We start from the raw sequence: 26,749 nt of genomic DNA on the forward strand, positions 1-26,749 counted from the left end.
TGAGGACCCCGGCGGCCTCTCCCTCATTCGACCTCGGCGAAGATGGCGGCGACTGTGAGGGCCATCGGTAGCCTCGGCCGCCTCCCGGCCGCCGCCAGGGCCGGCCCGACGCGGCACACCCCGCCCCGCGGTGAGCGAGGGGACGGCGGGGAGCGGGAGCGGCCGGCGTGCGGTGTCACCCGCACGAGGGGAGCACTGAGGGATGGGGCATGGGGGGCGGTGACGGGTAAGGGGCGCTGAGGGGACGTTGAGGGAAGGGAAGCTCTGACGGGCAGGGGGACAGTGAAGGGTTGGGGGAGAACTGAGGGAGTGAGGGCTGGCGTGAGGAATGAGTTCGGCGGGGACAGTGAGGGCAGAGGGGACACTGAGGGTGCGAGGGGCAGGGCGGCGCTAACCGGGCACTGAGCGGGGAGGAAACACCGATAGGGCGGGAAGTGGGTGAAGACTGGGGTGGGATGAGGAACAGGGTGTCACAGAGAAGATTTCCTGGTGCTGTGGCAGGCCTTGGGGGCTGTCCCGAAGGGCTTTTCGGGTGAGGTGACAGTGGGGGCTCTGAGAAATGGGGTGAGCCTGGCAGGTCCCCACTGTCCCCCCCGAGGTCTGTCCCTCCATGTCCCGGGGTCTGTGCGGGTTGTGTGCCCCCATGGGGGACCTCCTGCCTTGCCAGTCCTTGCACAGTGGGAATTTCTGCGGAGTTTCGGGGCGTCCCTGTGAGCTGGCATGGAGGAGGAGGAGGACACACCTCCTGTCAGGATGGTCCCTGCACGTGAGCTGAGCCACAGGGAGAGAGTGTCCTTGTGCCCTGACACATGTGCCTGTCCCCAGTGCCTGCTCGGAGAGGAGAGGATGTCCCCGTGTCCTTGGGGATCCTGTGGCTGCTCTCCAGGCACGCTGGTGTATCTATGGGAAGGGATATCCCTGAAATCCCTCCTTGAGGGAGGGTGTGGCCAGGCCTGGCCGTGTCTCCAGGTGCTCCACGATCTCTCGTGGAGCTGAGGGAATTGGGATTGTTCAGCCTGAGGAAGAGGAAGCTGTGGGGGGAATTTTGAGCACCTTGCAGAGGTTAAAGGGGCTCAAGGACAGGGATTTGGGATAAAGGATGGAGGGACAGGACACAGGGAATGGCTGCCAGTGCCCCAGGGCAGGGCTGGATGGGATGTTGGGCAGGAATTGTTCCCTGGCAGGGTGGGCAGGGCTGGCACAGGGTGCCCAGAGCAGCTGTGGCTGCCCCTGGATCCCTGGCAGTGCCCAAGGCCAGGCTGGACATTCCTGGCACACTGGGAGGTGTCCCTGCCATGGCAGGGGTGGCACTGGGGGGGATTTAAGGTCCCTTCCCACTTAAACCATCCCAGGATTCAGTGATTCCATGATTTTGTGTGAGGTATCTCCCCTGGCAGCTCGGGCAGGGCTGTGTCTCTGTCCTGCCTGTTCACACAGCTGCCTCGGTGCTTCCTGCCTACCCAGGAGCCCTGGCAGCTCTGGAAACCTCTGATTTGAGCACTTTAAAGGACCTCAGAGTCTGATGTGGCTGTTCACCCAAAATCCAGCTGTGTTTCGTTTAAACCCAACCCCAGCAGTACTGGGCTCAGAGCTCTTTTCCAACGTGAGCAATTCCATGATTTTGGGATCACAGCCATGCTCTGTGCAGCCCTGGAGCAGGTTTGTACGTGACAGGGTGCTGCAGCCACTGATGAGGAGACTTGTGGCAACTCCAGGCAGTTCTCAGGCTGGAATTCTTGTTCTACCTGGTAGAACTCTTCACAATAAACAGCCCAGGAGGTGCCGTGAGGACGCTGTCACTGTTCATAATTAATTAATAGCCTTGTTTTGCCTTGCAAAGCGTTTGGGAAGGGGATGCAAAGCCCTCTGGGGCAGCCCAAAGGCAGGGAGCAGTGAGGAGCCAGGTGAGCTCCAGGGCTGGCTGTACCTGCTGGGCCACATCCAGGTGCCTGCAGTGGGTTGGGAAGCTCAGTCTGCCAGGAGCTTCCCAGCTCACAGCTCCGTGTGAGCTTCATCCCATCCATCCTGCTGGGGTTTGGGGTACTCCAGGACTGGAAAAAAAAAGCTTTTTCCCTGAGCCAGCACCCATGGAGGCTGTTCCCAGTTCAAGTGGTGTGTCACATCCTGGTGAGTGGAAGGGCAGGAAGGGGAAGTGCTGGGCAGGGAAGCAGCTGAGGTAGCAAGAGGGGAAAGGGAAAGTGGGAAGGAGCAGGCTGGGCTGTGGGGTGGGTGCTGTCCAGTCTCTGGTGCATCCAAAGTCCTGGGGGCACCTGAAGTGTTGGTTTCCAGTCTGTGAGCTGAGGAGTGAGACTGGAGCTGATTTTCAGGGCTTTAAATCTGAAATGAATGATGAGACATGGTGGAAGTCTGAAGCTTCTGCTTCCTGCAGCATTTTGGAGGATTTTTCTGGCTCCAGTCTTGGCACATTCCCGTTGCAGTGCTGGAGGGATCAACACCTAAAGCAGATGTGCTTTTGCTTCCTGGGAAAAATATTTTCCACAAATATTCTGGATTTAAACTAAACCACTGTCAGGCTACAGAAATCTCACTGCAGTGTTAACCAGCTGGTGCAGCACCTCTCTCGAGAAAGTTTATATTTAAGTAGAGTGAGATCTGTCCAGTCATGCCTTTGATTTATTTATTTTTTTCCTACTTCATATCTTCTTTTATTTTTTATTTTTTTTTTTGTGAGCATGGAAGGGCAGAGTGGAATTGAAGGCTGAAGGTTTTCATGGAAGGAATCTGTTTAGGAGCTGATATGGAAAAGGAAAGCCATATAAAGAGTTAAAAACATGGAATCCCAGACTGGTTTGGCTGGGAGGGATCTTAAAGCTCATCTTGTTCCACACCCCTGCCATGGGCAGAGACACCTTCCACTACCCCAGCTTGCTGCAAGGATTGAATGAATAAATTCAGGGAGACAGTTCAGCCCTTACCTTCTCTTTAAAGAGGCTGCACGGCTTTTCTTGGGTTAAAATACTTCTGTTAAAGGTGCACGGTGTTAAAACACTGCTGTTAAAGGTGAGGCAGCATCTCTCAGCAGAGGAATGGAATTGTTGTCAGCCCACACTTGGTTTGTGGGAATTGAATGTTGGTGCTTATTTTCAGGAGGACACGAAGAGTTGAGGGAAATTATCGTAGATGGAGCAACATGTGGGAATTAAATATTGCTGAGGAGCAACATGTGGGAATTAAATATTGCTGAGGAGTGGGAAGCAGTTGTCTGTTTGTTTGTAAAATGCTGCTGTGGGCACATGACACACACACACACACACACACTCCAGCCCAGTTTGCTGGGCCAGCCTGACACTGAATTTCCATCCCCACGGCATCACCCTGCATATGCTGGGCTCAGGAATGGGAGCAAAGGTCAGTCCCTACTGCCAGCAGCCCTGACAAGGTGGAAAGGAGGCCAAAGTGCAGCCCTGAGCCCTCGTCACGGGGCTGTGGCAGGGGGAGACACAGTTTGCAGTTTATTCTCCTGGTTTTGGATTATTCTGCCTGCTCAGGAATGGGAATGTTTCATTCCTGAAGGTTTTATCAGTGCTGAGCAGAGCCCTCCCCTGGCTGTGTGCCAGCTGGTAGATCCATGTGGAAGTAAAACTTTTTCTGGAATTCAGATTTAAAGCAGCTTTTTGGCAGGGATTCAGCCTGCATCTGACTTAGGGGATCCTCGGGGTCAAGATCAAGGTTGCTTGAATGGAGATGAGGTTTATTCATGTACTGAGAGATGGTGGGCTCAAAGACAATTTCTGAGCAGGAAAAGGAGATTTAGGAGGCAGAAACCTGTGGGCAGGATTTGTTCATCCTGTGCTCTGAATTTTCTGAGGGCTCTGGAAGAAATTTGTGTGCTTGCTTTGTCATTATTAGAGGTGGATCCAAGAGCTGGACCTGGAGGGACAGGACACAGGGAATGCCTTCCCTCTGCCACATGGGATACTGGGCAGGAATTATTCCCTCTGAGGGTGCCCAGAGCAGCTGGGGCTGCCCCTGGATCCCTGGCACTGTCCCAAATCCAGGTTGGATGGAGCTGGGAACCACTTGGCACAGTGGGAGGTGTCCCTGCCATGGCAGGGGTGGCACTGAGTGGCCTTTGAGGTCCCTTCCCACCCAAACCACCCTGGGATTCTGAGTATTTCGATAGATGGGGGCAAGAATAAATATTTTGGGAGCCCTTTGTAGCCCTCCAGTTGTGTCCCCTGAGATCTGTGTGCTCACACTTGGACTGGCCCCATTTGCTGGCACCAGAGTGTGTTTTTACAGAAATACCCTGGACAGTGTTTGCTCTGCAGGGAATTCACCTTGGAGCTCCCTGCTGGAACCCAGAAACAGGAGATTTTTAAATTTTCTGTGCATTTTAACACTGACCCCCAGGAGAACACTGCTTTTGACCTGAGGCCTTGGAGAAGGTTTCCAAAATTGAGTGATGGAGTTCAAATCACTGGTGTGTGGTCAGAACAGAAATGTGTGAGCTCACATGGGGATGGGTTTGGAGTTTGGGGTTTTTAGAATTTAGTAATAGGTATGGGACAAAATGGAGGATTTTGGGTGTTGTCTCCTCTTTCTTCTTCCTCCATGATTTCAGGCAGCAGTTTCTGGTTGGACTGCACTGTGCACTGTGGGTCACAGGAGTTTGGTTATTGGGTCAAAACTATAAATAATATAGGTGTTAATTCTCTATTGGACTGTTTAGCTTTAAAAGACCTTGTAACTAAATTTTCCTCCATTTTGCTCACTTTTAGCTGGTGGCTAGAAGTGTTGCAGAACTCCCTGTACTTTAAATAAGATTTAATAAACAACCAAGCCCAAACACGAAAAAAATTCATCTCCTTCGTGTTTTTAATCCTAACTCTAAATAAAAACACAAAAAAATAAAAACAAACCGTTAATGAAGTAGTACAATTAGCAGCTCTAGGGCTCCCCAAAGTGCAGGGAGGTGTCTGGATTAGAGGGAAGAGGTTGGAAGGAGGATGATAAAGGCAGAACTCCTTGTGCCACCTGCTGAAGGTGGATTTTGTTTTTTCTGCTCCCCGTTGGGCACTGCTGGGTGTGGGGTCTGTGCTGGAAGGTCACTGCAGTGCTCTGCAGCCTGCTGGACTCTGGTGGGGACACAGGCCTGGCAGGAGGGACTGGCTCATGCCCAGGGCTTCCAAAATCTGTCCTTGGCAAGCAAAGGGAGCTGAGAGTGCAGAGAATTCCTTTAACCCCTGTGACCTCTTCTCCTTAGGTTATGCCTGCCGTAACATCTCCACCTCCAGTGCCCTCCAGAGTAAGTGAAATTCTTTTTTTTTTTTTTTTTTCTCCTTAAAATGGCCTGGAGCAGGAGCTGAGCCCAGCCTTGTGTTTGCTTGCAGACAGAACCCACGTCAGCTGTGATATCAAAGGGGATGTTGCTGTGGTGAGATTCAACACACCAAATTCCAAGGTACTCAAAATTGCCATTTCAGGCTAAGAAATTTCCTAACCTGCAGCTTTACAAAGTTAGGAGCAAAGGAAAAATAGGAAAAAAAAAAAGATTTGGGGATTTTAGTGAGATATCTGGAGGTGCCTCTTGTGTGTGCTGAGCTAATTTGTCTCTCTCCCAGGCACAAGTTCCAAATCTTAAGAAAAACTTTTTTTAAAAAAATTAATCTTTCTTAAGTCTTTTATCCAAGTCAGTAAAAGAACCTGTCCATACTTCAGTAATTTGGAATCCATAAATGCTTTGGATTCTATTATCATGAATACAATATAAATAGAAGCTAATTCTCATTTTCTAGGTCAACACAGCTGCAGTTGTTCAGATATCAGAGGCAGGAACTCTGTAAATGACATCTAAGGAATACATCTAAAAATGAGAATTTTGGAGTCCCATAAGCAGTAGTGAATTTCAGATACCATCTCACAGATGGAAATGCTCTTTATGAGCAATGGTAGAGCTTGCAATAAAAACCTGGTTTTTAAATTAAAACAGCTGAGCTGCTCTGATATTATACAGGATATAAACATTGAACTACTACTGCTATGAAAAATCTTGTATTAATTGCAGCAGAGAAGGGATTTTTTATATACTCCTTTCCTTTGAGGAGCAACAGCAGTCTGTCTTGAAATATTCTATTTTATGTGAGGATTTGGTGGTACCTAAAGAACCCAGGGTTTGTCCTGCTTGTTGCAGCCTTTCAGTAAAGCTGGAGGGGCCTGGGGGAGGTGTCCCTGCTCATTGCAGTGCCTGGGAGGACAATCCTGGGGCTCACAGCACCCAGTGAGAGCTGGTTCTCTTGCAGGGGGTTGGATGAGATGACCTTGGAAGGTCTCTTCCATCCCAAACCATTCTGTGACTCTATGATTATATAGAAAAAAAAAACAGTTTACGAGTTCGTTTTGGGCCACAAACCCACTGTTGGGAAGGTTAAATTCCTAGTGAAAGGTGCCCTGCTGCAGGGTTTTATGCTGAGTGCTGAGTGCTGGTGCTGTTTTCTCCCAGGTGAACACCCTGTCCAAGCAGCTGAGTGCAGAGTTCACCGACGTCATGAACGAGATCTGGGCCAACGAGGCCGTGAGGAGCGCCGTGCTCATCTCCTCCAAGCCAGGCTCCTTCATTGCTGGGGCTGATCTCAAGTAAGCACAGGGCTTCAGGAGATGATGGAGCTGGCCCTGAATTCCAGCAGTTTGTCCCTGGGCTGAAATCCTCACGCTGGGAGTGTTGGAATGGAGTGAGGATCTCAGCAAAGAGGGACGTGGGGAGTCCTCAAAGCCCTCGTGGCTGTGACACTTGGTCACACTCTGCAGCCAAGGAAACCCATCCTGGCTCCGGGGTGGCCATTGGGGTGCAGCAGGATTGGATAATTGACATGCAGGACTCGTTGAAGCTGGGTTGGAGTGCCTGGCAGCCTTCCAGCCTGGCCCCTGTTTTGGGCAGGCTTTGGCACTCTGCCCTGTGCTGAGCAGCCTCCCTGGGTAACTTCTCCAGGGTGTGGGATGATCCTGTGGGTGCCCACTGCCACCTGGAATGCCACTGGCTCCTGCTGCTGACACTGACAGGACAGGATGGTTGCTTAAAGATATTAAAAGCCAGAAAGCTCTGAGGAAAATTAAAAATAGACCCTCCAAAACCGTGTGACATTTTTGGCTGGCTTTGTCCAGGGACAGAGGCTCGCTCCCTGTTCAGAAAGGAAGGTGAGCAGAGCAAAGGCCAGGCTGTGGTTAAGAGCTGTCTCCTGGCCTCAGCACCTCCAGCATCCCAAATTACTCCTCCCTGGCAAAGGCTGAGAGTCTCCAGGAGGATAATCAGCACAGGGAGTCTCTAATTGGCACTAATTGGCATCAGAGTCCTGGCCATCTGCTCCTCTGGGGAGTGATTCTGGGCTCTTTCCTCCACCCTTCCTGGCAAGTGCTTTGAGGCTTCCTATGACCCTTCCTCCTCCCCAAAGGCTTCCAGAGCCCTGGCACAAGGGATCCCACTCAGCCCATGTGCAGGGCCTGACCCTGCTGGGTTTAGTCTCCCTGTGTTGTCTGATCCAAAACTGGGGCCTAAACAGCTCTTGCCTGCCCGCCAGGCACCGGAGGTTGTGGGGAAACAGGGACAAACTCATCAAAACCTCTCATTTTCCTGTGTTTTGTCAGTGCTTTTCCCATCCTGATCACTTCTCTCCTCCCCCCAGCATGCTTGAAGCCTGCAAGACTGCTCAGGAAGTGACTCAGCTCTCTCAGGATGGACAGAAGATGCTGGAAAAGATCGAGAACTCTCCAAAGCCCGTGGTTGCTGCCATCAGTGGCAGCTGCCTGGGAGGAGGGCTGGAGGTACTGGACAATCCTGGGGCTCACAGCAGGAGTGGGAGCTGCCACTGCTGCTTCTCTGCTTACCCAAATGATTCCAGCAGGACTGGTACTGGGAGACGAATTTGGGAGCTGATGAGGGCTCATTACATCATGTAAATGAGTTTGTGGCAAGTTAATGGCTTGCTTGTGCTTCAGGGCTCTGCCATGTGAGTTCTGCTGCTGCTGTAGCAAGAGAGCAAATCAAATCTGAAGCTGTGTGAGCCAGGCTAATATTTAGATGAGTGTCCAAGGGAAAACTGGTTGTTTCCAGCAGGCTTTGGATGTGCTTCAATGCTGCTGGCAGAGTTCAGCCTGGAAATTGCTGCTTTTCAGATGAAGTGAGCCTTGTATCCCAGCAACTTCCATTCTTTGTAGGGCTGCTGTGAGAGGGGAGAGTGTGGGGACCCAGCCAGGCTCCACTCCAGCACCTTGTCATCTCCATCCAGGATTTTGTAAACTCCAATAATTCCTGGAGCAGAGCTGTTACTAAAAGTGTCATTTTGGAACGGAGTCTCTCCAGTTTTTATTGATTTCTCAAGATTTTTACACCCACTCTGTTGACTCACCTGGACTTGGCAGTCCAGGGATAAACCAGGAGCCATGGCTGGTCTGTGCTCTTGGTGTAGTGCATTAATTAAGCCCTTGATGGTCTGGGTGAGATTTAAAATCAGCTTGGGAGTTTGATGTTCAGTTCAGCACAGAGGCAATTTGGGCAGTTGGATTAAGGAATTGGGGCAGGATCACGAGGAAAGCTGAGAAAAGAGCTGTGGGATGGGTGCCCAGTCCTCCTGTTATCCTTCACAGGGGAACCTTTCCTTATCTCTTCCATTTTAAGGTTGCCATTGCCTGTCACTACAGAGTAGCAACAAAGGACAGAAAAACAGTTTTGGGAACACCTGAAGTGATGCTGGGTCTCCTGCCTGGAGCAGGGGGTACTCAAAGGCTGCCAAAGATGGTGAGTAAGAGAAAAACTTGACCCCGTAGCCCCTTGTGGCTGGCAGGCTCCCACTCTGGACTCCTCTTTGTGCCCTTCTAGGTGGGACTTCCTGCTGCCTTTGATATGATGCTGACTGGGAGGAACATCCGTGCAGACAGAGCCAAGAAGATGGGGCTGGTTGACCAGCTGGTGGAACCACTAGGTCAGAATTGGTGTCCCTCAGTTCCTCCATGTGCTGCTGCCTGTCAGGGAACCTCTCCCCTCACCAAAATGTGTGCAGAGATCTTGTGGGAAATCCCTGTTGCCACCTTACAAGCACAGGGACCATGAAATGTGAGGCTGCTGCAGAAGCTGAGTGAAGAGGAGAGGTCAGCATGGAGGACAGGCCTGCTGGCTCTCCTCCTTTAGCTAATTATCCAGATAAGAGCCCACACTGATCATTTATCATGTCAGGGATTGCAGCCCCTAATGGGAGGACAATAGATGGCTGATGTCTGTGTCTGTGCAGCCTGCACATGGTGATCCCTGACAGGAGCTGGAGCAGGCAGCCCCCATGGCTCAGACACCTGGAATTGGCAGCTGGCTCTCAGCTGGGTGGAGAAATTCCCTGCAAACTGCAGGATTCCAGGTGCTGAGCAGGCTGCTGAATCGTGTCTTGCTCTCAGAGTTCTTTCACTAGGGCAGCTTTCCTGGGAGGTGACTGAATGGAGGAGTTTGGGGACTAAACCCTCCTGTGAGGTGTCATCAGCCCCACTCAGGAGTTAGAATGGAAGCCACTGCTCCAGCTGGCACTGCTGTGGAGCTGGAGGGTGCTGAGCATGGCCAGAACACACAGGGGGTGCTGAAAAAAAGAAAATTAATTAAAAGCTGCTGCCCCCACCCAGAGCAGTGCCAGGGAAGCCCTGGTGTGTCTGTGCTCAGCTGGATCTCAGGATCATGGAATGGTTTGGGTTAGAAGGGACCTTAAATCCCACCCTGTGCCACCCCTGCCATGGCAGGGACACCTCCCAGTGTGCCAGGAATGTCCAGCCTGGCCTTGGGCACTGCCAGGGATCCAGGGGCAGCCACAGCTGCTCTGGGCACCCTGTGCCAGCCCTGCCCACCCTGCCAGGGAACAATTCCTGCCCAAGATCCCATCCAGCCCTGCCCTGGGGCACTGGCAGCCATTCCCTGTGTCCTGTCCTTGTCCCCAGTCTCTCTCCATATTTCCTCTCAGCTCCTTCAGGTCCTGGAAGGTCCCAGTTATTCACCCCAGAGCCTTCCCTTCTCCAGGTGACCAATCCCAATTCTCTCAGCCTTTGCTCCCAGCAGAGCTGCCCCATCCCTCTGATCCCCTGGGTGCCTCCTCTGGGCTCTGCAGCAGCTCCAGGTCCTTGTGCTGTTGGAATCCCCAGGGCTGGGGCAGCTCTGCAGGTGAGGTCTCACCTGAGCACAGAGGCACAATCCCCCCTTTCCTGCTGCCCACACTGGGGGATCAGCCCAGGATACACAGATATCCTTAGCTTACCTTCACCTGTATTCATTCCTCTAAAAGACATCCATGGTTCTCAGGCTGGAGTTAAAATTGCCTGGATCAACTTTCCCACGTGATACTTGCTTAGAAGTGAATTGTTTTTTAAGAGCTCACAAATGTGGCTGTTTATACCCACAATTACCCCAAGCTGCTGAAAGGAAACGTGAATTTTCTGAGGAGCTGCTGGCAATGCTGGCTCAGCCCAGAGAAGCACGTAGGAGGAACACAGAAATACAAATTCCATGCAAATATTGGATGTGTTCCTCATTACCCAAACAGCAGGCAGGGCCAGGAGGGCTCCTGTTCACTCTGTGTCTGGGGAAAGCAGCTCTAGCTGGGGTGATGCTTTAAATGAGGACAGAAAGCTTGCAAGGAGACAGGCACCATCAATCAGGAGGCAATTTCTCCTTCAGCAAGGAGCTCTGCAGCATCCCCTGCATCCAATTCTGGCATGTGCTATTTATAAAAGAAAGCAGATGGGAGCAGACAGCTCAGAGCTCCTGGGTTAGGACACAGCAAAACACTGGGAATTAAATGCAGGTAAAGTAAACTCACATATGTGGGGTCAGCCACTTGGTCTGATTGGTTCTCACAGCTCAGAGTTTGCAGCAAAAGCAGTTTTCTTCAGCTGGAGTAGCAGAATCCAGCACTTGTTAATGTATCCAAGCTGATGAATGTGAAATCAGGGATTGGCATCTTGTAACTTAAGTTATAAAGCTGAAAGTTTCAGCTTTGAATGGTGAGAATTTGGAAGCTGGTGGAGTCTGAGCTCTCGATTCCCAAATGCTCTTGGGTTTCCAATGAATTCTCTAAAACCCCCCTGGGCATTGCTGAAATGCAGTGCTGAATTATGCAGCAGCTCTGAGCTGTATTTTGCCTGCTGCCTGTTAAATCAACTATCTTGTTTTGTTTGGCCTGTTCTTCCTTGGACTGGCTCTGACATTCTGCCAGGGCAGGAGGGAGACTTGCACAGGGAACTTCCCTGAGGTGTCAGAGTGTTTGTGCTGCTTTGTCTCTTCCTTGCTGAGAGATTCCCTCAGCAGGGAGCAGCTTCTGGGCTCTGCTGGGTGGAAACCCTCAAGGGGTTTCACAGAGAGGTGAAACAAAAACAGGGCTGGAGCCAGGCTGGGAGAGCTGGGGGTGCTCAGCTGGAGAGGAGAAGGATCCAGGGAGAGCTCAGAGCCCCTGGCAGGGCCTGGAGAGGGACTGGGGACAAGGCCTGGAGGGACAGGACACAGGGAATGGCTGCCAGTGCCCCAGGGCAGGGCTGGATGGGATCTTGGGCAGGAATTGTTCCCTGGCAGGGTGGGCAGGGCTGGCACAGGGTGCCCAGAGCAGCTGTGGCTGCCCCTGGATCCCTGGCAGTGCCCAAGGCCAGGCTGGACATTCCTGGCACACTGGGAGGTGTCCCTGCCATGGCCTGGCCTTTAACATTCCCAACCAACCAATCCTGAGTTTCTGATTAAAACCTTAGAGCTGAGGACCTCAGACTTTTGTGGAGGAGAACAGTGGGAGGTGAAACAGGAGGGAGTTTCTGATTTTGGATTTTATCTTTCTCCTCTCTTGGGGTGTCTGTGGGGTGTTTCCTCAGCTCTGAGGACTCTGCAGTGTCTGGGTGTGTTTGGAGCAGTTTGTGTGAGGGTGAATGGCCCTGCCCAGCTGCAGGGTTGTGATTTCACCACGTTTGTTCATTCCAAAATTGCACATTTAGCTCCAGGGTCCAAACAGTGACCCTGTGCAGCCTCACCAGGCACTGCTCTGTCATTTCTGACTCAGAGTTTGCCTCTGGCAATATCACAGTTCCGTGGTCAGCCCTGTGCTGTGTCCTCCTGTCCTGATGATACAATTGTCTGGAAATGAGGATCCCTGTGCTTGGAAATTGTGCAACTCACCCTCAGAGGCTGCTAAAACTGGTTCTGTGGTGGCTTGCTTCATTGTGGGCCAGCTTTAAGTTGGGCCAGGTGTTACAGTAGCTGAAGCAGGTGAGAGGTTTTCCTGCACTGAGTTCAAAGGTTGGGGTTGGTTGGACATTGGCTCCTGCACAGGAATTTCCAGGGATTCAGATTCCCAAAATGCTGTGTGTGTGTTTAACAGCTCAGTGTTGACACAGGGAGAGGAAAGAGGAGAGGAGAGGAGAACCTCAGTTCCCTCAGGATTCTGAGTGCCTGCAGTTATGTCACATCCGTGGAATAAAGTGCACAAAGTAGAAAAAAGATGGTCAGGAGCTGAAGACACCTCCAGAGAGGTCCTGGAACTGTGACCTTGGAGGTGTCCAGAAGGTCCCTGAGCACCCTGATCTGGTTGCAGAGTTGGATGTAACTTGGCTCTGCTCCCACGGGGAGCTGCCATTGCAGCATTTCTGTACAATGCCCCCTGTATAAATCCCCTGGGGCCTTCATATGGCCCCTGCTCAGCCTTCCCACCAAGAAAAGCCAAACAGGAGCAGGGAATGTGTAGAGGTGATATCTGCACCACTTAGTTAGTGGCTTGTCTTCATTTTCTTCTGCCTTCACTCAGAGTCAGGATTAAAAACATGAAGGAGATGAATTTTCTCGTGTTTGGGCTTGGTGGTTTATTAAATCTTATTTAAAGTACAGAGAGTTCTGCTACACTTCCAGATACCAACTAAAAGCAAGCAAAAAGGAGGTGAATTTAGTTAGTTACAAGGTCTTTTAAAGCTAAACAGTCCAATAGAGAATTAACACCTATATTATTTATACTTTTGACCCAATAACCAAACTCCTGTGACCCACAGTGCAGCACTGACTGTCCAACCAGAAACTGCTGCCTGAAATCATGGAGAAGAAGACAAAAAAAAGATGACACCCAAATTCTTCCATTTTGTCCCATAACTGTTACTACATTCTAAAACTTTCAAATTTCAAACCCATCCCCATGTGAGATCACACGTTTCTGTTCTAACCACACACCGGTGATTTGAACTCCATCACTCAATTTTGGAAACCTTCTCCAAGGCCTTAGGTCAAAAGCAGTGTTCTCCTGGGGGTCAGTGTCAGAAAGCTCAAAAATAACCCAGATTTCTGAGCTCAAACATCAGTGGAGTGGGAGCAGTTCAAAGCCCATCATGTTGTGTCTGGTCCTGCTTTCCCTGCATCCCCATCCCTCAGGGGTAACTTGTGCTGTGCTCTCTGCTCTCCCCAGGACCAGGACTGAAGACTCCTGAAGCAAGAACAATTGAATACCTGGAGGAGGTGGCCATTGGCTTTGCCAGGGGACTGGCCAACAAGACTGTGTCTGCCAAGAGATCCAGAGGGCTCATGCAGAGTAAGTCAGCATGGAAAATGCCCAGGGGCAGCAGGGAGTGTAATCCAGCTTGGCTTCTTCGTGCTCCTACTTCATTCCATTCCATTTCTTCATGCTCCTACTTCATTCCATTTCAAAACCGAGTTATTTCATGTTGGAATCATCTCTTGAGCGTTGTGGGGTGGTAGAGAAAACGTTACCCTGCAGATCTGGATGTGGTGGCTCCTGAGGCTGCTGGAAGGGAGCCAAGCCTTAAGGAGTGAGAGGAGCAGATGCCTCCAGGGACTGTCCAGCTGCGAAGTTTTACTGGCAACTTCTGTACCAAGCTGGTGAACTCAAGTGGGAAGAGGTACATGGCGCATAGCACAGCCCAGAAATGGGGACATTTCTGGGAATTCTGCTTCCTGGGGCTCAGTCTGTCATAGGAGGACACTTCAGCCCTCAGTGAGGTTTGGAATAATCCATGGAAAGCCTGTGAGCAGCCCCTGCTGCCTGTGCCTGTGTTTCAGGGGCAGATACTCACATTTGTGTTCCATTACCTGTGCAGTGCATGGTGGCAGGCTGGCTGTGCTCCAGCACTGTGCTCACCCCTGTTGTGTTTGTGTCCCACCTTGCAGGGCTGACAGACTATGCCATGGCTCTTCCCTTTGTCAGGCAGCAAGTTTACAAGACAGTGGAGAGCAAAGTTCAAAAGCAAACCAAAGGGCTCTACCCTGCTCCTCTGAAGATCATCGAGGTAACCCCCCCTGCAGGGCACCTGGATCTGTGGGATAATGTGGGACAGGCAGAGGGAAGGTGATCCTTCCTCTGAATCCATCCAGCATCCTCATCCTCACAGAGATCAGTCCTGAGGAGGGCTGGCTGTGGGGAAGAATTCAGAACCACTGCCCAAAATATGATCACCAGTTTATGGGTACTGGTACCAGTGAGGGGTAGAGCAGGAATCCCAGCTGAGGGAAAGCTTGGCTGGAATATTTTGTCCATGAGAATTTCAGCTACAGTTTTACCAGATTTTCTATCCAGTCTCTGAAGAGTTCAGGAGACCTGTTGGATGCCATAAAAATAGAAATTGCTATAATTTTCACTGCACTAATTACAAAATACCTTATTAGTCCCCTCTGTTACACAGATACTCTGTTACAGGCACTCTGTGAATGAACCCTTATTGTAAAATGACTTTTCACTACTGAAGTTGTTGCCAAGACTTTTCTCTAAAACCTGTAAAAGATTAGAGAGCAGTGACATTACAGGAGCACAGTTCCTAAAACCACAAGGAGTGGCTAAAAATGAAGCTGGTGGTAAATTCCTCACTGTGCTGTGCTAGGACAGGGTGACACAGCTCTGCTCAGAGCAGCAGGGACAGGACTCAGGGAGTCTGAAATGTGCCTTGAATGATGGGAGACAACAGGAAATCCTGTTCATGTGTGTGCATGACTCAACTGTGCTGTGTTTTTACTGCTTTTCAGGTTGTAAAAACTGGTCTGGATCAGGGCAATGATGCTGGATACCTCATTGAAGCCCAGGTAAGAGAGGAGATCCTGGCAGGGTCAGGCACTGCAGTGCTCAGGGGATCTGTGTTTACACCAAGGGGTCATCACAGCCTGCTGCTTATCCCAGCCCTGCCATGCTGGGATTAAACACAAAATTAGTGCTTCATTTTCTCATCATTTTCTCATCATCTCATTCTCTTTTCCCATAAAGATCATGACTTCCATGCTCACACAAGGCACCACTTAATTAGTGTTTGATTTTCTTTTTTTCCTTTGCCTTTAGTCAGAGTTGGGATTGAAGTACAAGAGACTGAGTTTTGTGTTTGGATTCAGTTATTTATTAATTTTTATCTACAGTACAGTGAGTGCTACAGGACTTGTAGCTGTCAAGTTAAAAATGACAAAATGGAGTTGTATTTTGCTTGTTACAAGGTTTTTCAGGCTTAACTATTCAATTAAAAACTAACATTTCTATTATTTGTACTTTTGATCTAATGACCAAACACCTGTGACTCACAGTGTGGTATTTTCTATCTAATTAAAAACTTAAAAACTTAAGAAGAAGAACAACAAGGAATAAGAAGTCAACACTTTAGAATTTCTATCTTATCCCCCATGCCTATTACTATATTCTAAAACCTCAAATTCCAAACCCTTCACCATGTGATATTACATACTTTTATTCAACTACACACCAGTGATTCTAATTAATTTTGGAAGCCTTCTCCAAGGCCTCAAATCAAAAGCAATGTTCTTTTGGGGGTCAGTGCCAGAGAACACAGAAAAGTTTTAAACTCCCAGGCTTCAGGATTCCAACATTCAAGGACACCTTCCCCTACCCCAGGTTGCTCCAAGCCCCATCCAGCCTGGCCTTGGGCATTTTCAGGAATTGGGAGCCTGAACACAAAACCACTGCCAGCTTTGTGGGTGATTGGTGCTGCTCCTCCTGGAGGAGGGAGCAGAGCTGAGGTTCCATGTTGGAATTTTGAGGTTCCACCCCTTCCCTCTGGGAGCTGCCTGTAGATGTTTCATTTCTTCACTCATCTCACATGTGCTGGCACGTGTCCTAAACACCATCCAGTCCTGCCTGAGCTTGGCAGGGACACGTGGAAAAATGGAATGGAGTTTAATTGAGAATTTAATTGAGAATTTAATTGACAGGGCAGACTGTGATGGGCAGATCCAGGGCTGGAGCAGGCAAATGTCCCCCCCAGCAGCTTGTGTGTGACCCTTTCATTCCACACACACACACACAGAGTCTTTGTTTTCCTCACCATCCTCATCCCTCCATTTCTCTGCCACAATAAACAACCTATCCCTATTTATTTTTTCCTCCCCAGTCCTGTTTTTGCCACGGTTGTGCTCAGATTTGATATTTCTGAGGCAATTCTGGCTCTGCACAGAGTCACAGGTGGGGTTACCTGGGCACTGCCAGCTCTGCAAGGCTGAGTCCCCAGCAGCCCCACATTTCCATCTGATTTTCTCTGTATTTGGGTCATCCCCAAGGTTATTGCCCCTTGAATGCTGCTGAAATCCATCCATTTCCCACTTCCCTGATGTGCCTTGTAACTCCTTTTGTTCCCTTCTGGTGCCAAAGGCTGAGCTGTAGCTGTCACCTCAGCAGTGCCCTCCTGGCTGTGCCCCATCCCTGCTGCTTGTGCATTCCACACACGTTTGGTCTGGTGCTGAATAAAAGCCTTGGGGGATACTCTGTTCCTTACAGCAAAGAATGAATGGGGTTTTTTTCCCCCCCAGAACAGCAGCAGGATGGAGATCTTCCCAGAACCCCTGAAGAATAATAAGTGTCAGTGTTGTGGCTTTTTTACTGCCTCCCCCAAGGACAGGAGTTTGCAGATTCTCTTCTAGGCTTTGTTTTGGGTATTTTAACTCCCAGGGCAGTGGTGAAGGAAGGTACAGCCTGCTCCAAACCACATTCCCTGCTTTTCCTTGGCAGCCTTGGCTCAGCCAGCCTTTGTTCTGTGTGTGCTCATGCTTTGTGTTCCTCAGAACACCCGTGCTGAGTGCTGGGAGGTTGTGCAGGCCTGTGATCCTCTGAAAATAAAATCAGGCTGCTGCTGTCAGAGACAGCTGAGCTGTTGGGAAGGATTTTTGTCAAAGCCTGAGGACAGGATCCTTCCACCTGGATCTGTGGGGACAGTGGCCCCAGTTAATGTGGAGGGAAGGGTCTCATGTCAGGGAAGTCCAGTCCTGTCACTGAGGAGCTGGAATCATCAAATTCCAGAATGGTTTGGGTGGGAAGGGACCCCAAATCCCCCCCAGTGCCACCCCTGCCATGGCAGGGGCACCTCCCAGTGTGCCAGGAATGTCCAGCCTGGCCTTGGGCACTGCCAGGGATCCAGGGGCAGCCACAGCTGCTCTGGGCACCCTGTGCCAGCCCTGCCCACCCTGCCAGGGAACAATTCCTGCCCAAGATCCCATCCAGCCCTGCCCTGGGGCACTGGCAGCCATTCCCTGTGTCCTGTCCCTCCAGGCCTTGTCCCCAGTCCCTCTCCAGGCCCTGCCAGGGGCTCTGAGCTCTCCCTGGATCCTTCTCCTCTCCAGGTGAGCACCCCCAGCTCTCCCAGCCTGGCTCCAGGTGCTGCAGGATGGGCTGTGCTGAGCCCAGGATGTGCCTCTCCTCAGAGCTCACCTGGCCCCTTGTCCCTTTTCCATCCAGGTGACAACCAGACAGTTGCTGTCACCCCCCCTTGCCACGTTTTTGATGTGCTGGCACTGAGGCAGTGTTTAATGCCAACAAGCAGTGAGAAAACCTCTGCTTCCCTCTTCCCTTTCTTCCAGAGCTTTGGCCAACTTGCAGTGACCAAGGAATCCAAGGCACTGATGGGGCTCTACCACGGGCAGGTGCACTGCAAAAAGAACAAATTTGGGACACCTCAGAAAGAGGTCAAGTAAGTGGCATTATGGGATGGCTGAAGGAGCTCTGAAAGGCTCCTGGGACTGACTGGGCTGTGCATCAGAGCAGAGGTTTCCAATTCATTCTTTGGGACAATTGGGAAGTGATTTTCTATGCCTAGGAAGAGAATTTAGTTCATAATATTACTCTAGCTTGCAGTCTATAAATCGTTATTAAAAAAAAGAAAAAAAAAGTTCATAGATACATAAAAACAGCAAAAATATGGAAGGAAAAAGAAGGAACTAGTCTTGCATTAATTACTCAATATATAATTATATATATAATATATAACTATATAATTATAGAATTCATTAATTATATATCAAGCAATAATTAACACCACACAAACTGCTTTGATCCAAATTGAGTACTTTTTAAAAATTCACAAAAACCCCTCAACTTTATTGTTACTTGTGGCAGCTGGCATCATGTATATTTATCATTTGTTTCTTAAAAAAAAATAACAACAAGCCCATAAAAGCTCCAATCTTCAGCATCTTAAGATTTATATTGCTTTACCTTTGTTCATACCAGATTAACCTTTTGAAGGCCAATGGAACAAAGATTATCTACTATTTTTTTCAGCTAAATATCGTGAAGTACATTTTTTATTCAGAACACTGCAGTGCAGTTTGGAGGCCTCACTCAGGTGGTGCCTGGGGTGGGTGGCAGGAGCTGTGTGAGGGGAGTTGAGCCATGGCCAGCTCTGAATGTGTGTCCTTGGTCCTTCCTTGCCTGCAGGACTCTGGCTGTGCTGGGAGCAGGGCTCATGGGAGCTGGCATTGCCCAGGTCTCTGTGGACAAAGGCATCAAGACCATCCTGAAGGACACAGCACAGAAGGGTCTGGACAGGGGCCAGCAGCAGGTCTACAAGGGGTATGTGAGCTCAGGGGGATCTGCCCTGCTGGCACTGGTGTCTTCAGTCACAGCTCTCCTCTGCTGTCAGCATCCTGACACTGCTGGATGGCACAGAAAAGCTTCATTTTAGTGTGTCCCCTGTGTCAAGGACACTGTGGTGTCCCCTGTCCCCTCCCAGGTGATCCCTGCTCACTGTGGTGTCCCCTGTCCCCTCCAGGTGATCCCTGCTCACTGTGTCATGTCCCCTGTCCCCTCCCAGGTGATCCCTGCTCACTGTGTCATGTCCCCTGTCCCCTCCCAGGTGATCCCTGCTCACTGTGGTGTCCCTTATCCCCTCCAGGTGATCCCTGCTCACTGTGGTGCCCCCTGTCCCCTCCAGGTGATCCCTGCTCACTGTGGTGTCCCCTGTCCCCTCCAGGTGATCCCTGCTCACTGTGGTGTCCCCTGTCCCCTCCAGGTGATCCCTGCTCACTGTGGTGTCCCCTGTCCCCTGCAGTGTGCTGGGTTGTGTTGCTGTGGGATAGGCCCAGTGGCTCAGCCTTAGGTAGGCAGAGACCTGAGATTCAGGAGTGACTTCTAGAGCTGAGGAAAGAGTGGTTCTGGCTGCCTCAAGGCCCCTGGCAGGGGAGGCATTCCAGGGTTTCCTTCCTGGGTTTATGTCCATGTTCTCCTGGCTCTGCAGTCACAGTTCTCAGCTGTCAGCAATGTCAGTGACTGCCCTTCAGCTGAGCTGTGGAGGGAGGGTCAGAACACAGAGGGACAGTCCTGCAGGGCTGGAGATGGAATTTGGGGAGGGACACAGGAGGGATTGCTGTGGAGCAGCCTGGCTGTCCTGGCTCAGAGCTGTCCCTCCCTAGGCTGAACAGCAAGGTGAAGAAGAAGAGCCTGACATCCTTTGAGAGGGACTCCATCCTCAGCAACCTGATGGGCCAGCTGGACTACAAGGGCTTTGAGAAGGCAGACATGGTCATCGAGGCCGTGTTCGAGGACATCAACGTCAAACACAAAGTGCTGAAGGAGGTGGAGGCTGTGAGTATCAGTGCTGGGTGCTGGAGGCTCCTGGGCTGTCCCCAGGGTTTGTCCCCTCCCCTTTGTGCTGCACTTGGGTTCTTGGTACAAATCATTTACACCAGGACACGGCTGAGCATCGAGGGCAGCCTTTCTGTCCACTGGGAATGTACCAGTTCCTGCTCAATAAGGAACTGGTGCCTGAATGGGACAGTTCTGACATTCCCTGATTCCTGGGAGTGCTCCAAAAGAAGCTTCCATTTGTCTGATGTGACAGTGACAGTGTGATTGATGTGACAGTGATGTCCTCTGCTATCTCCACACCTTGCAGTCCTTCACCTGCTGTCCCTCTGTTCTATTCAAGGGCACACTGCTCACTGGTGTCCCTTGTCCCCTCCAGGTGATCCCTGCTCACTGTGGTGTCCCCTCCAGGTGATCCCTGCTCACTGTGTCATGTCCCTTGTCCCCTCCAGGTGATCCCTGCTCACTCTGTCGTGTCCCTTGTCCCCTCCAGGTGATCCCTGCTCACTGTGTCATGTCCCTTGTCCCCTCCAGGTGATCCCTGCTCACTGTGTCATGTCCCTTGTCCCCTCCAGGTGATCCCTGCTCACTGTGTCGTGTCCCTTGTCCCCTCCAGGTGATCCCTGCTCACTGTGTTTTTGCCAGTAACACCTCTGCCCTCCCCATCAGCCAGATTGCTGCTGCCAGCAAGAGGCCCGAGAAGGTGAGTCCCTGCAGCCCCAGAGCTGTCCATGCTGAGGTGGCTTTGCTCTGGGGACCTTCTGCTCCCTCCTCAGGCCACAGCACAGCTCATCCTCTGCTCCCAGGGCAAGCTTTGAGCAAAGAGCTCGAGATCTGGGGGAAGCAGGGGAAGATGGATTCACCCCAGGGGTGGTGGGGCAGCTCAGAAACATCAGAAAATGTTGGTGCACGTGGGGCAGAGAAGCTGTGGAAGGTTGGAGCCAAGTGGGGCTTGGGCTCTGCTCCCAGGGAACAGGGACAGGATGAGAAGAAATGGCCTCAAGCTGTTCTAGAGCAGGGTCAGCTTGGACATCAGCAGGAACTTCTCCCTGGAAAGAGTAGTGAGGCATTGGAAGGGATTGCCCAGGGAGGTTTGGAGTCTCCATGGAATTCCTGGATGTGGCACTCGGAGCTCTGGGCTGGGGACAAGGTGGGGGTCAGGCACAGCTTGGACTCCATGATCTTGCAGGCAGGAGCACTGATTCCTCCAGTGGAGTGCCCTGCAGGGGTACCTGTGCTGCCTGTGAGTGTGAGGTCACCTGCTGGAGGTTCCTGTCACCCTGCTGAGCCTCTTCCTCATTTGCTGTGGGACCTCTGTTGCATCCAGATTGCCAACTGAGCCTCATTTGTTCATCCTTACAATTAACATCCTCTTGCTGTTTAAATTGCCTGTGCAATGGCTCCTATGAGGGGAAACTCATAGGAAGTCAGTTAACTAATTAGCACGTTTTCCTTAATTAGTTTTGCAGCCTGCAGCTCAGCAAGGTGCCTGTGACTTACCCAGGGCTTGGTGCCAAGTGTGGCTGCCAGGAGGCATGAAGGTGACACGCTGATGGCATGGTCACATTCAGACTGTGAGGCACAGAACAGCATAATCTCCACTCAAATATTGTTCCCAGGGGAAGGCTGCACTTCCCTCTCTAATGAGTTTCTGCAGAGAAGCCTTAAATCTCATCCTTAAATTCACTTCCTCACCAAAGACATTCACAGGCAGCACACGGGGACTCCCTGAGTGCTGCTCCAGCAGCTGGGTGGGGCTGCCCTGTCACCTCTGGTGTCCCTCCAGGTCACCCCATGCTCATCATTTCCCTGGGGATGAGCTCAGGGATTCCCAGGCAGATTGAGCTGCCAGATTATGAAGTGGTCCTGTAAAAATTGAAGGCAGGAGCTCCTGGGCATGTGCTGTGTCCTTGGGAAAACCAAGGAGAGGAGGGAACTGCAGAGCACTCCTGTCACAGAGGGATACAGAGTGTGCTCTGCAGCCCATGCTGGCCTTCCCTCTGCACTCAGCTTGCCCAGCTGATCCCTCTGGGAGCCACAACCCCTCTGAACCCAGCTCTTTTCTGTGCCAGGTGATTGGGATGCACTACTTCTCCCCTGTAGACAAGATGCAGCTGCTGGAAATCATCACCACAGACAAAACCTCTCAGGATACAGCAGCCTCTGCTGTTGCTGTCGGCCTCAAACAGGGCAAAGTTGTCATCGTGGTGAAGGTGAGGGGACACTGCCCACGGCAGGGATTGGGTAGTAAATGAAAGGGTTTTGTGCACTGAGGGGAGGGTGAAACGTGTCTGTGGGCACGCTGGCATTGGCTGCTCCTCTGAGAAGTGAAAGGGGAGGTGGGAAAGGGCCAAGTGCCCAGGTGATCCTCACACATCCCTCAGAGCAGCCATGGGAAGGCACCAGGGCCATGTGCAGGGAGGAGCTGGCACTCGTGTCCCACACAGCAGCCTGCACACGACTGTCACCACCCCGGCTGCCTGGCAGGCTGCGAGGACAGAGGCTCAGCGAGCAGGATCCCTCCTCTGCTGGCTTACATCCTGAGGGAGAGGGGCAGGAGTACATGGAAAAGTGGATTTAGGTGGGATATTAGGGAGGAATTGTTCCCTGTGAAGAACAGGTTGCCCAGAGGAGCTGTGGCTGCCCCATTCCTGGAATTGTCCAAGGCTGGGTTACACAGGGCTTGGAGCAGCCTGGGACAGAGGAAAGTGTCCCTGTCTTGTTCCTGATTGCTGAGGTTGCCAGCAGTGCTGGGAAAAGTGGCTTGTCAGAAAGTGCTCTGGGCATCTCCAAACCCCCGTGGGGACACAGTGCTGCTCCCTGAGCCTCATCCCCGCCTCAGCTGCCTCCCTGCAGGGCAGTTTGCAGCTCATCTGCTGCTTCCTGACTCTGTGGAGGTGGAACTGCTGGTTTCCCTTGTGCTGAGCACCCTTTCCCTCACCAGCCTGTTGGGCTTGGTGAAGGAGCAGCCTGCTCTGGACCTGCAGGTTCAATAAAACTGGTATAACTAGTTCAAATAAAAACACTGGGATGGGAACTTCCAGGGGTTAAGTTGATGAAAACCTGCAAACACTGCTGAGCTCTACAGTGAAAAAAAACCCCCAAACCTATTCTAGGACTACCATAGTGTAGGAGATGGGGTTTGGGGTGTGTGAAGTGCAGCCTGGGCTGTGGAGCTCAGTTCTGGTGCTGCCCAGAGCTCACCTGGCTCCCTGCTGCTCTGCTTTTCCCCAGGATGGGCCTGGATTCTACACCACCAGGTGCCTGGGGCCGATGCTGTCCGAGGTGGTTCGAGTTCTGCAGGTGAGTGTCCTGTCAGCTACTGAGCACCCCCCAAATAAATCCAAAGCAATTTCTGCTTTGGGCCTGGCTGTGTGGGCAGGAGGGGATGTGGGTCACCAGCCCTGGCTCTCGTGGCTGTCCCCAGCCTGCTCTTGGCTCCTGTTTGCAGTCACTCAGTGGGGCCGGGCTCTCTGCCCCACACTGGGCTTTCCCTCCCGAGATCCCATGGCTTCCCCTGCTATCCTGCAGGAGGGCATTGACCCAAAGAAAGTGGATGCCATCTCCACGGCTTTCGGCTTCCCGGTGGGAGCGGCCACGCTGATTGACGAGGTGGGCGTGGACGTGGCCACCCACGTGGCCGAGGACCTGGGCAAGGCCTTTGGCCAGCGCTTCGGAGGGGGCAGCATCGACCTCTTCAAGCTCATGGTGCAGAAAGGCTTCTTAGGTGAGCTGCTAAACTGGCTTCAGCTAAAGGGGGAAACAGCAGCACCCACCGGTGGGAGAGCAGCCCTGGGAATGGGGCAGGAATCCCTCCCTGCTCTTGGTCCTCTGGACCTGGAGAAGGATTTAGGGCCTGGCACGGTGGCAGCATCTTGCCAAGGGCTCAGGTGGAGCTGGGTCCCTTCCCTCTGGCCCTGCTGAGGCAGCAGATGTGTGCTCTGAGGTGCTGAGTGCTGGGAGGAGCTGCTCCAGGAGCAGGAGCAGCAGTCACAAAACAAGATCCAAGGTGGCAGGAGCTGACTTGTCTGCTTTGATCTCTGCAGGTCGCAAGGCAGGGAAAGGCTTCTATGTGTACCAGGAGGGAGTGAAGAACAGGAGTGTCAATTCTGGCATGGATGAGATCTTGGCAAAGTTCAGGGTGCCAGCAAATCCTGATGTGTGAGTAGCTGTGTGTGAGGGAAGGCTGGGGCTGGCTCCTGCCCTGCCCAGCTCCTTGTGCTCTTGAGCAGCAGCACGAGGTGCATCAGGTGGTGTTGAGGGACGTGGTGCTTCAGGGGCTGGAGCCAGGCTGGGAGAGCTGGGGGTGCTCACCTGGAGAGGAGAAGGATCCAGGGAGAGCTCAGAGCCCCTGGCAGGGCCTGGAGAGGGACTGGGGACAAGGCCTGGAGGGACAGGACACAGGGAATGGCTCCCAGTGCCCCAGGGCAGGGCTGGATGGGATCTTGGGCAGGAATTGTTCCCTGGCAGGGTGGGCAGGGCTGGCACAGGGTGCCCAGAGCAGCTGTGGCTGCCCCTGGATCCCTGGCAGAGCCCAAGGCCAGGCTGGACTTGGGGACAGTGGGAGGTGTCCCTGCCATGGCAGGGGTGGTACTGGGTGAGCTTTAAGGTCCCTTCCCACCCAACCATTCCATGATTCCGTTGCTGAGCACAGAGGCTGTGCTGATCAAGCCCTTACTTTTATTCCAAATCCATCTGGACACAATCCTGAGTGCCATGCTCCAGGAAACCCTGCTTGGGCATGGAGAAGGAGCCCCAGGGTTCCCTTCCAAACTCAGCCATTCCCTGATTCTCAGTGCCTGCCTCAGGACACATCACAGAGCTTAGCCCTGATCCTCATGTGGATGGGGACACTCCCAGGGCTGGCTCTGTGTCCCAGCTGTGCTGTCCCTGCCCAGCCCTCACGGCCTGTGTCCCACAGCTGCTCGGACGAGGACATCCAGATGCGCCTGGTGACACGATTTGTGAACGAGGCAGCCATGTGCCTGCAGGAGGGCATCCTCAGCAACCCCCTGGAGGGGGACATCGGGGCTGTCTTCGGCCTGGGCTTCCCCCCCTGCCTCGGAGGTGAGTGCTCTGGGCTGGGCTTTGGCCTCCAGAGCTCCCCATAGGCTGCAGGAGTGAGGGCCAGGTTTGAGCTGCAGCCTGAGGAAATGGCCTCCCAATCAGGGAGGGTGTAGGCTGGATATTGGGAATAATTCCTGTATGGAATAATTCCTGTGCAGAGCAGTGCTGGACTCCCCATTCCTGAAGAATGTGCATGTGGCGCTTGGGGACATGGCTTAGTGATAGTCTAGCACTGCTGGGGAGTTTTTGGACTCAGTAGTCTCAAAGGGCTTTTCCACCCTAAATAATTCCATGATTCTGATGCTGTCTCTTGCCCCTGCTGCTGGAGTTCACCAGTTCACCTTAGCCGAGGTGGTGCTTCTGCCACGAGCCTGGTGCTTTCCCTCCTTGAGCCAAGTTCAGACCGAGGGAGCAGCCCCCAGGGACTTCTTACAAAGGCCTGGAGGGACAGGGCAATGCAGAGTGGCTTCCCATGGTTAGACAGGGTACTGGGAAGGAATTGTTCCCTGGGAGGGTGGCACAAGTTCCCCAGAGGAGCTGTAGCTGCCCCTGGGTCCCTGGAAGTGTCCAGGGCCAGGTTGGACACTGGGGCTTGGAGCAACCTGGGACAGTGGGAGGTGTCCCTGCCATGATAGGGGTGAGACTGGATGGGCTTTGAGGTCCCTTCCCACTGAAACTATCCATGATCCCATGGTTATCCATGTCCCAGCTTGTCCCCAGCCCTGAAGCAGACCCAGCTCAGGTGAGCAGGGAGCAGAGTCCTGCCTTACCCTGATGGGAGTTTGGGAGGTCTCTTGTGGAGAAGGATGAATGGGACAAAACCTTTGCTTCTGGATGCTGGGACCCTTCCAGGCACCTTGGTGCTGTGTCCCTGTCCTCACTGTGTCCCTGTCCCCTCTGTGTCCCTGTCCTCACTGTGTCCCTGTCCCCACAGGTCCTTTCAGGTTTGCAGACTCCTACGGTGCCCGGCAGCTCGTGGACAAACTGCGCAAGTACGAGGCCGTGTACGGCAGCCAGTTCACACCGTGCCAGCTCCTGCTGGACCATGCCAACAACCCCGGCAAGAAATTCCACCAGTGAGGTGGCCTGGTGACACCCTGACAGCTCCTCCCGCCGGGCCCCAGCTCCCCACAACACCCCATTGTCCATAGGTTAATCTCCAAAGCTCCCGGGGAGGAAGGGAAGAGGAAGGGAAGGAGGGAGGGGGGCAGCAGGTTGCCTCATGGCTTGTAGTCATTTCAAGTGCCTTATCAGCCACTGTGTGTTGGGCACATCCGTCCTGTGCCAGCCTGGGCCTGGGGGATCCGTGCTGGGGGAGGGAATTCCTGCTGCCTCCACCCCCATGCCGTGGCCTCCAGAGCTCCCAGTTTGGCCAGTAGCATCCAGCTTGTGGCTGGAACCGAGGCCTTGCCTTTCCATGAACATCCACCAAAATAAAGCCCCATCTCCTGGGTTTGGACTCCTGCTTCTCTTCCCATCTCCCTGAGGGAGCAACTCGAGTTGGGATTGAGTGGTTCTGGCAGTGCCCTGGGGTCCTGTCCTTGGCATGCTGGGTCCCATGGATGGGCAGGATGGCAGCAGTGCAGGACAGAGCACTGTCACCTCTGCCATCACTCAGGGCTGTGAGGAGCCTGCAGCTCCCTGTGCTGCAGGGTGATCCTGGCAGGTGATCCTGGCAGATGGACCCGCCTGTAATTGCAGATGGAGCAGCCAAAGGCCAGAAGGGCCCCCCGTGGGGAGAGATCAAGTTAAACTAAAAGGCTTTAAATCTCCAGGCACCTGTCACTGGCCTGGCTCCCCCTCCTTGGCTTCCTTTCCAGCTTCCAGCCATTTTCCTGCTCCCTGGCAGACCTCGGGCCAGGAGCTGAACGCTGCTGCTT

General features: G+C 52.5%; 1 protein-coding gene across 1 annotated transcript; it reads left to right on the forward strand.

Annotated features, from left to right (window-relative positions):
* The first annotated feature begins 9 nt into the window (after positions 1-9).
* Positions 10-26,322, forward strand: HADHA (hydroxyacyl-CoA dehydrogenase trifunctional multienzyme complex subunit alpha). The gene is made up of 20 exons (XM_014888189.2): positions 10-130; positions 5,228-5,269; positions 5,355-5,425; positions 6,464-6,597; positions 7,641-7,779; positions 8,633-8,752; positions 8,834-8,936; positions 13,410-13,532; positions 14,129-14,247; positions 14,978-15,034; positions 17,801-17,910; positions 18,657-18,791; positions 19,631-19,802; positions 20,419-20,505; positions 21,875-22,015; positions 23,037-23,105; positions 23,334-23,529; positions 23,849-23,963; positions 24,724-24,869; positions 25,804-26,322. Exons 1-20 carry the CDS (start codon positions 43-45, stop codon positions 25,947-25,949), a joined length of 2,313 nt encoding a protein of 770 aa, XP_014743675.2. The 5' UTR covers positions 10-42; the 3' UTR covers positions 25,950-26,322.
* The last annotated feature ends 427 nt before the right edge of the window (positions 26,323-26,749 follow it).

This window comes from Sturnus vulgaris, chromosome 3 (assembly GCF_052056855.1).
Source record: "Sturnus vulgaris isolate bStuVul1 chromosome 3, bStuVul1.hap1, whole genome shotgun sequence".
Classification (NCBI taxonomy): Eukaryota; Metazoa; Chordata; class Aves; order Passeriformes; family Sturnidae; genus Sturnus; species Sturnus vulgaris.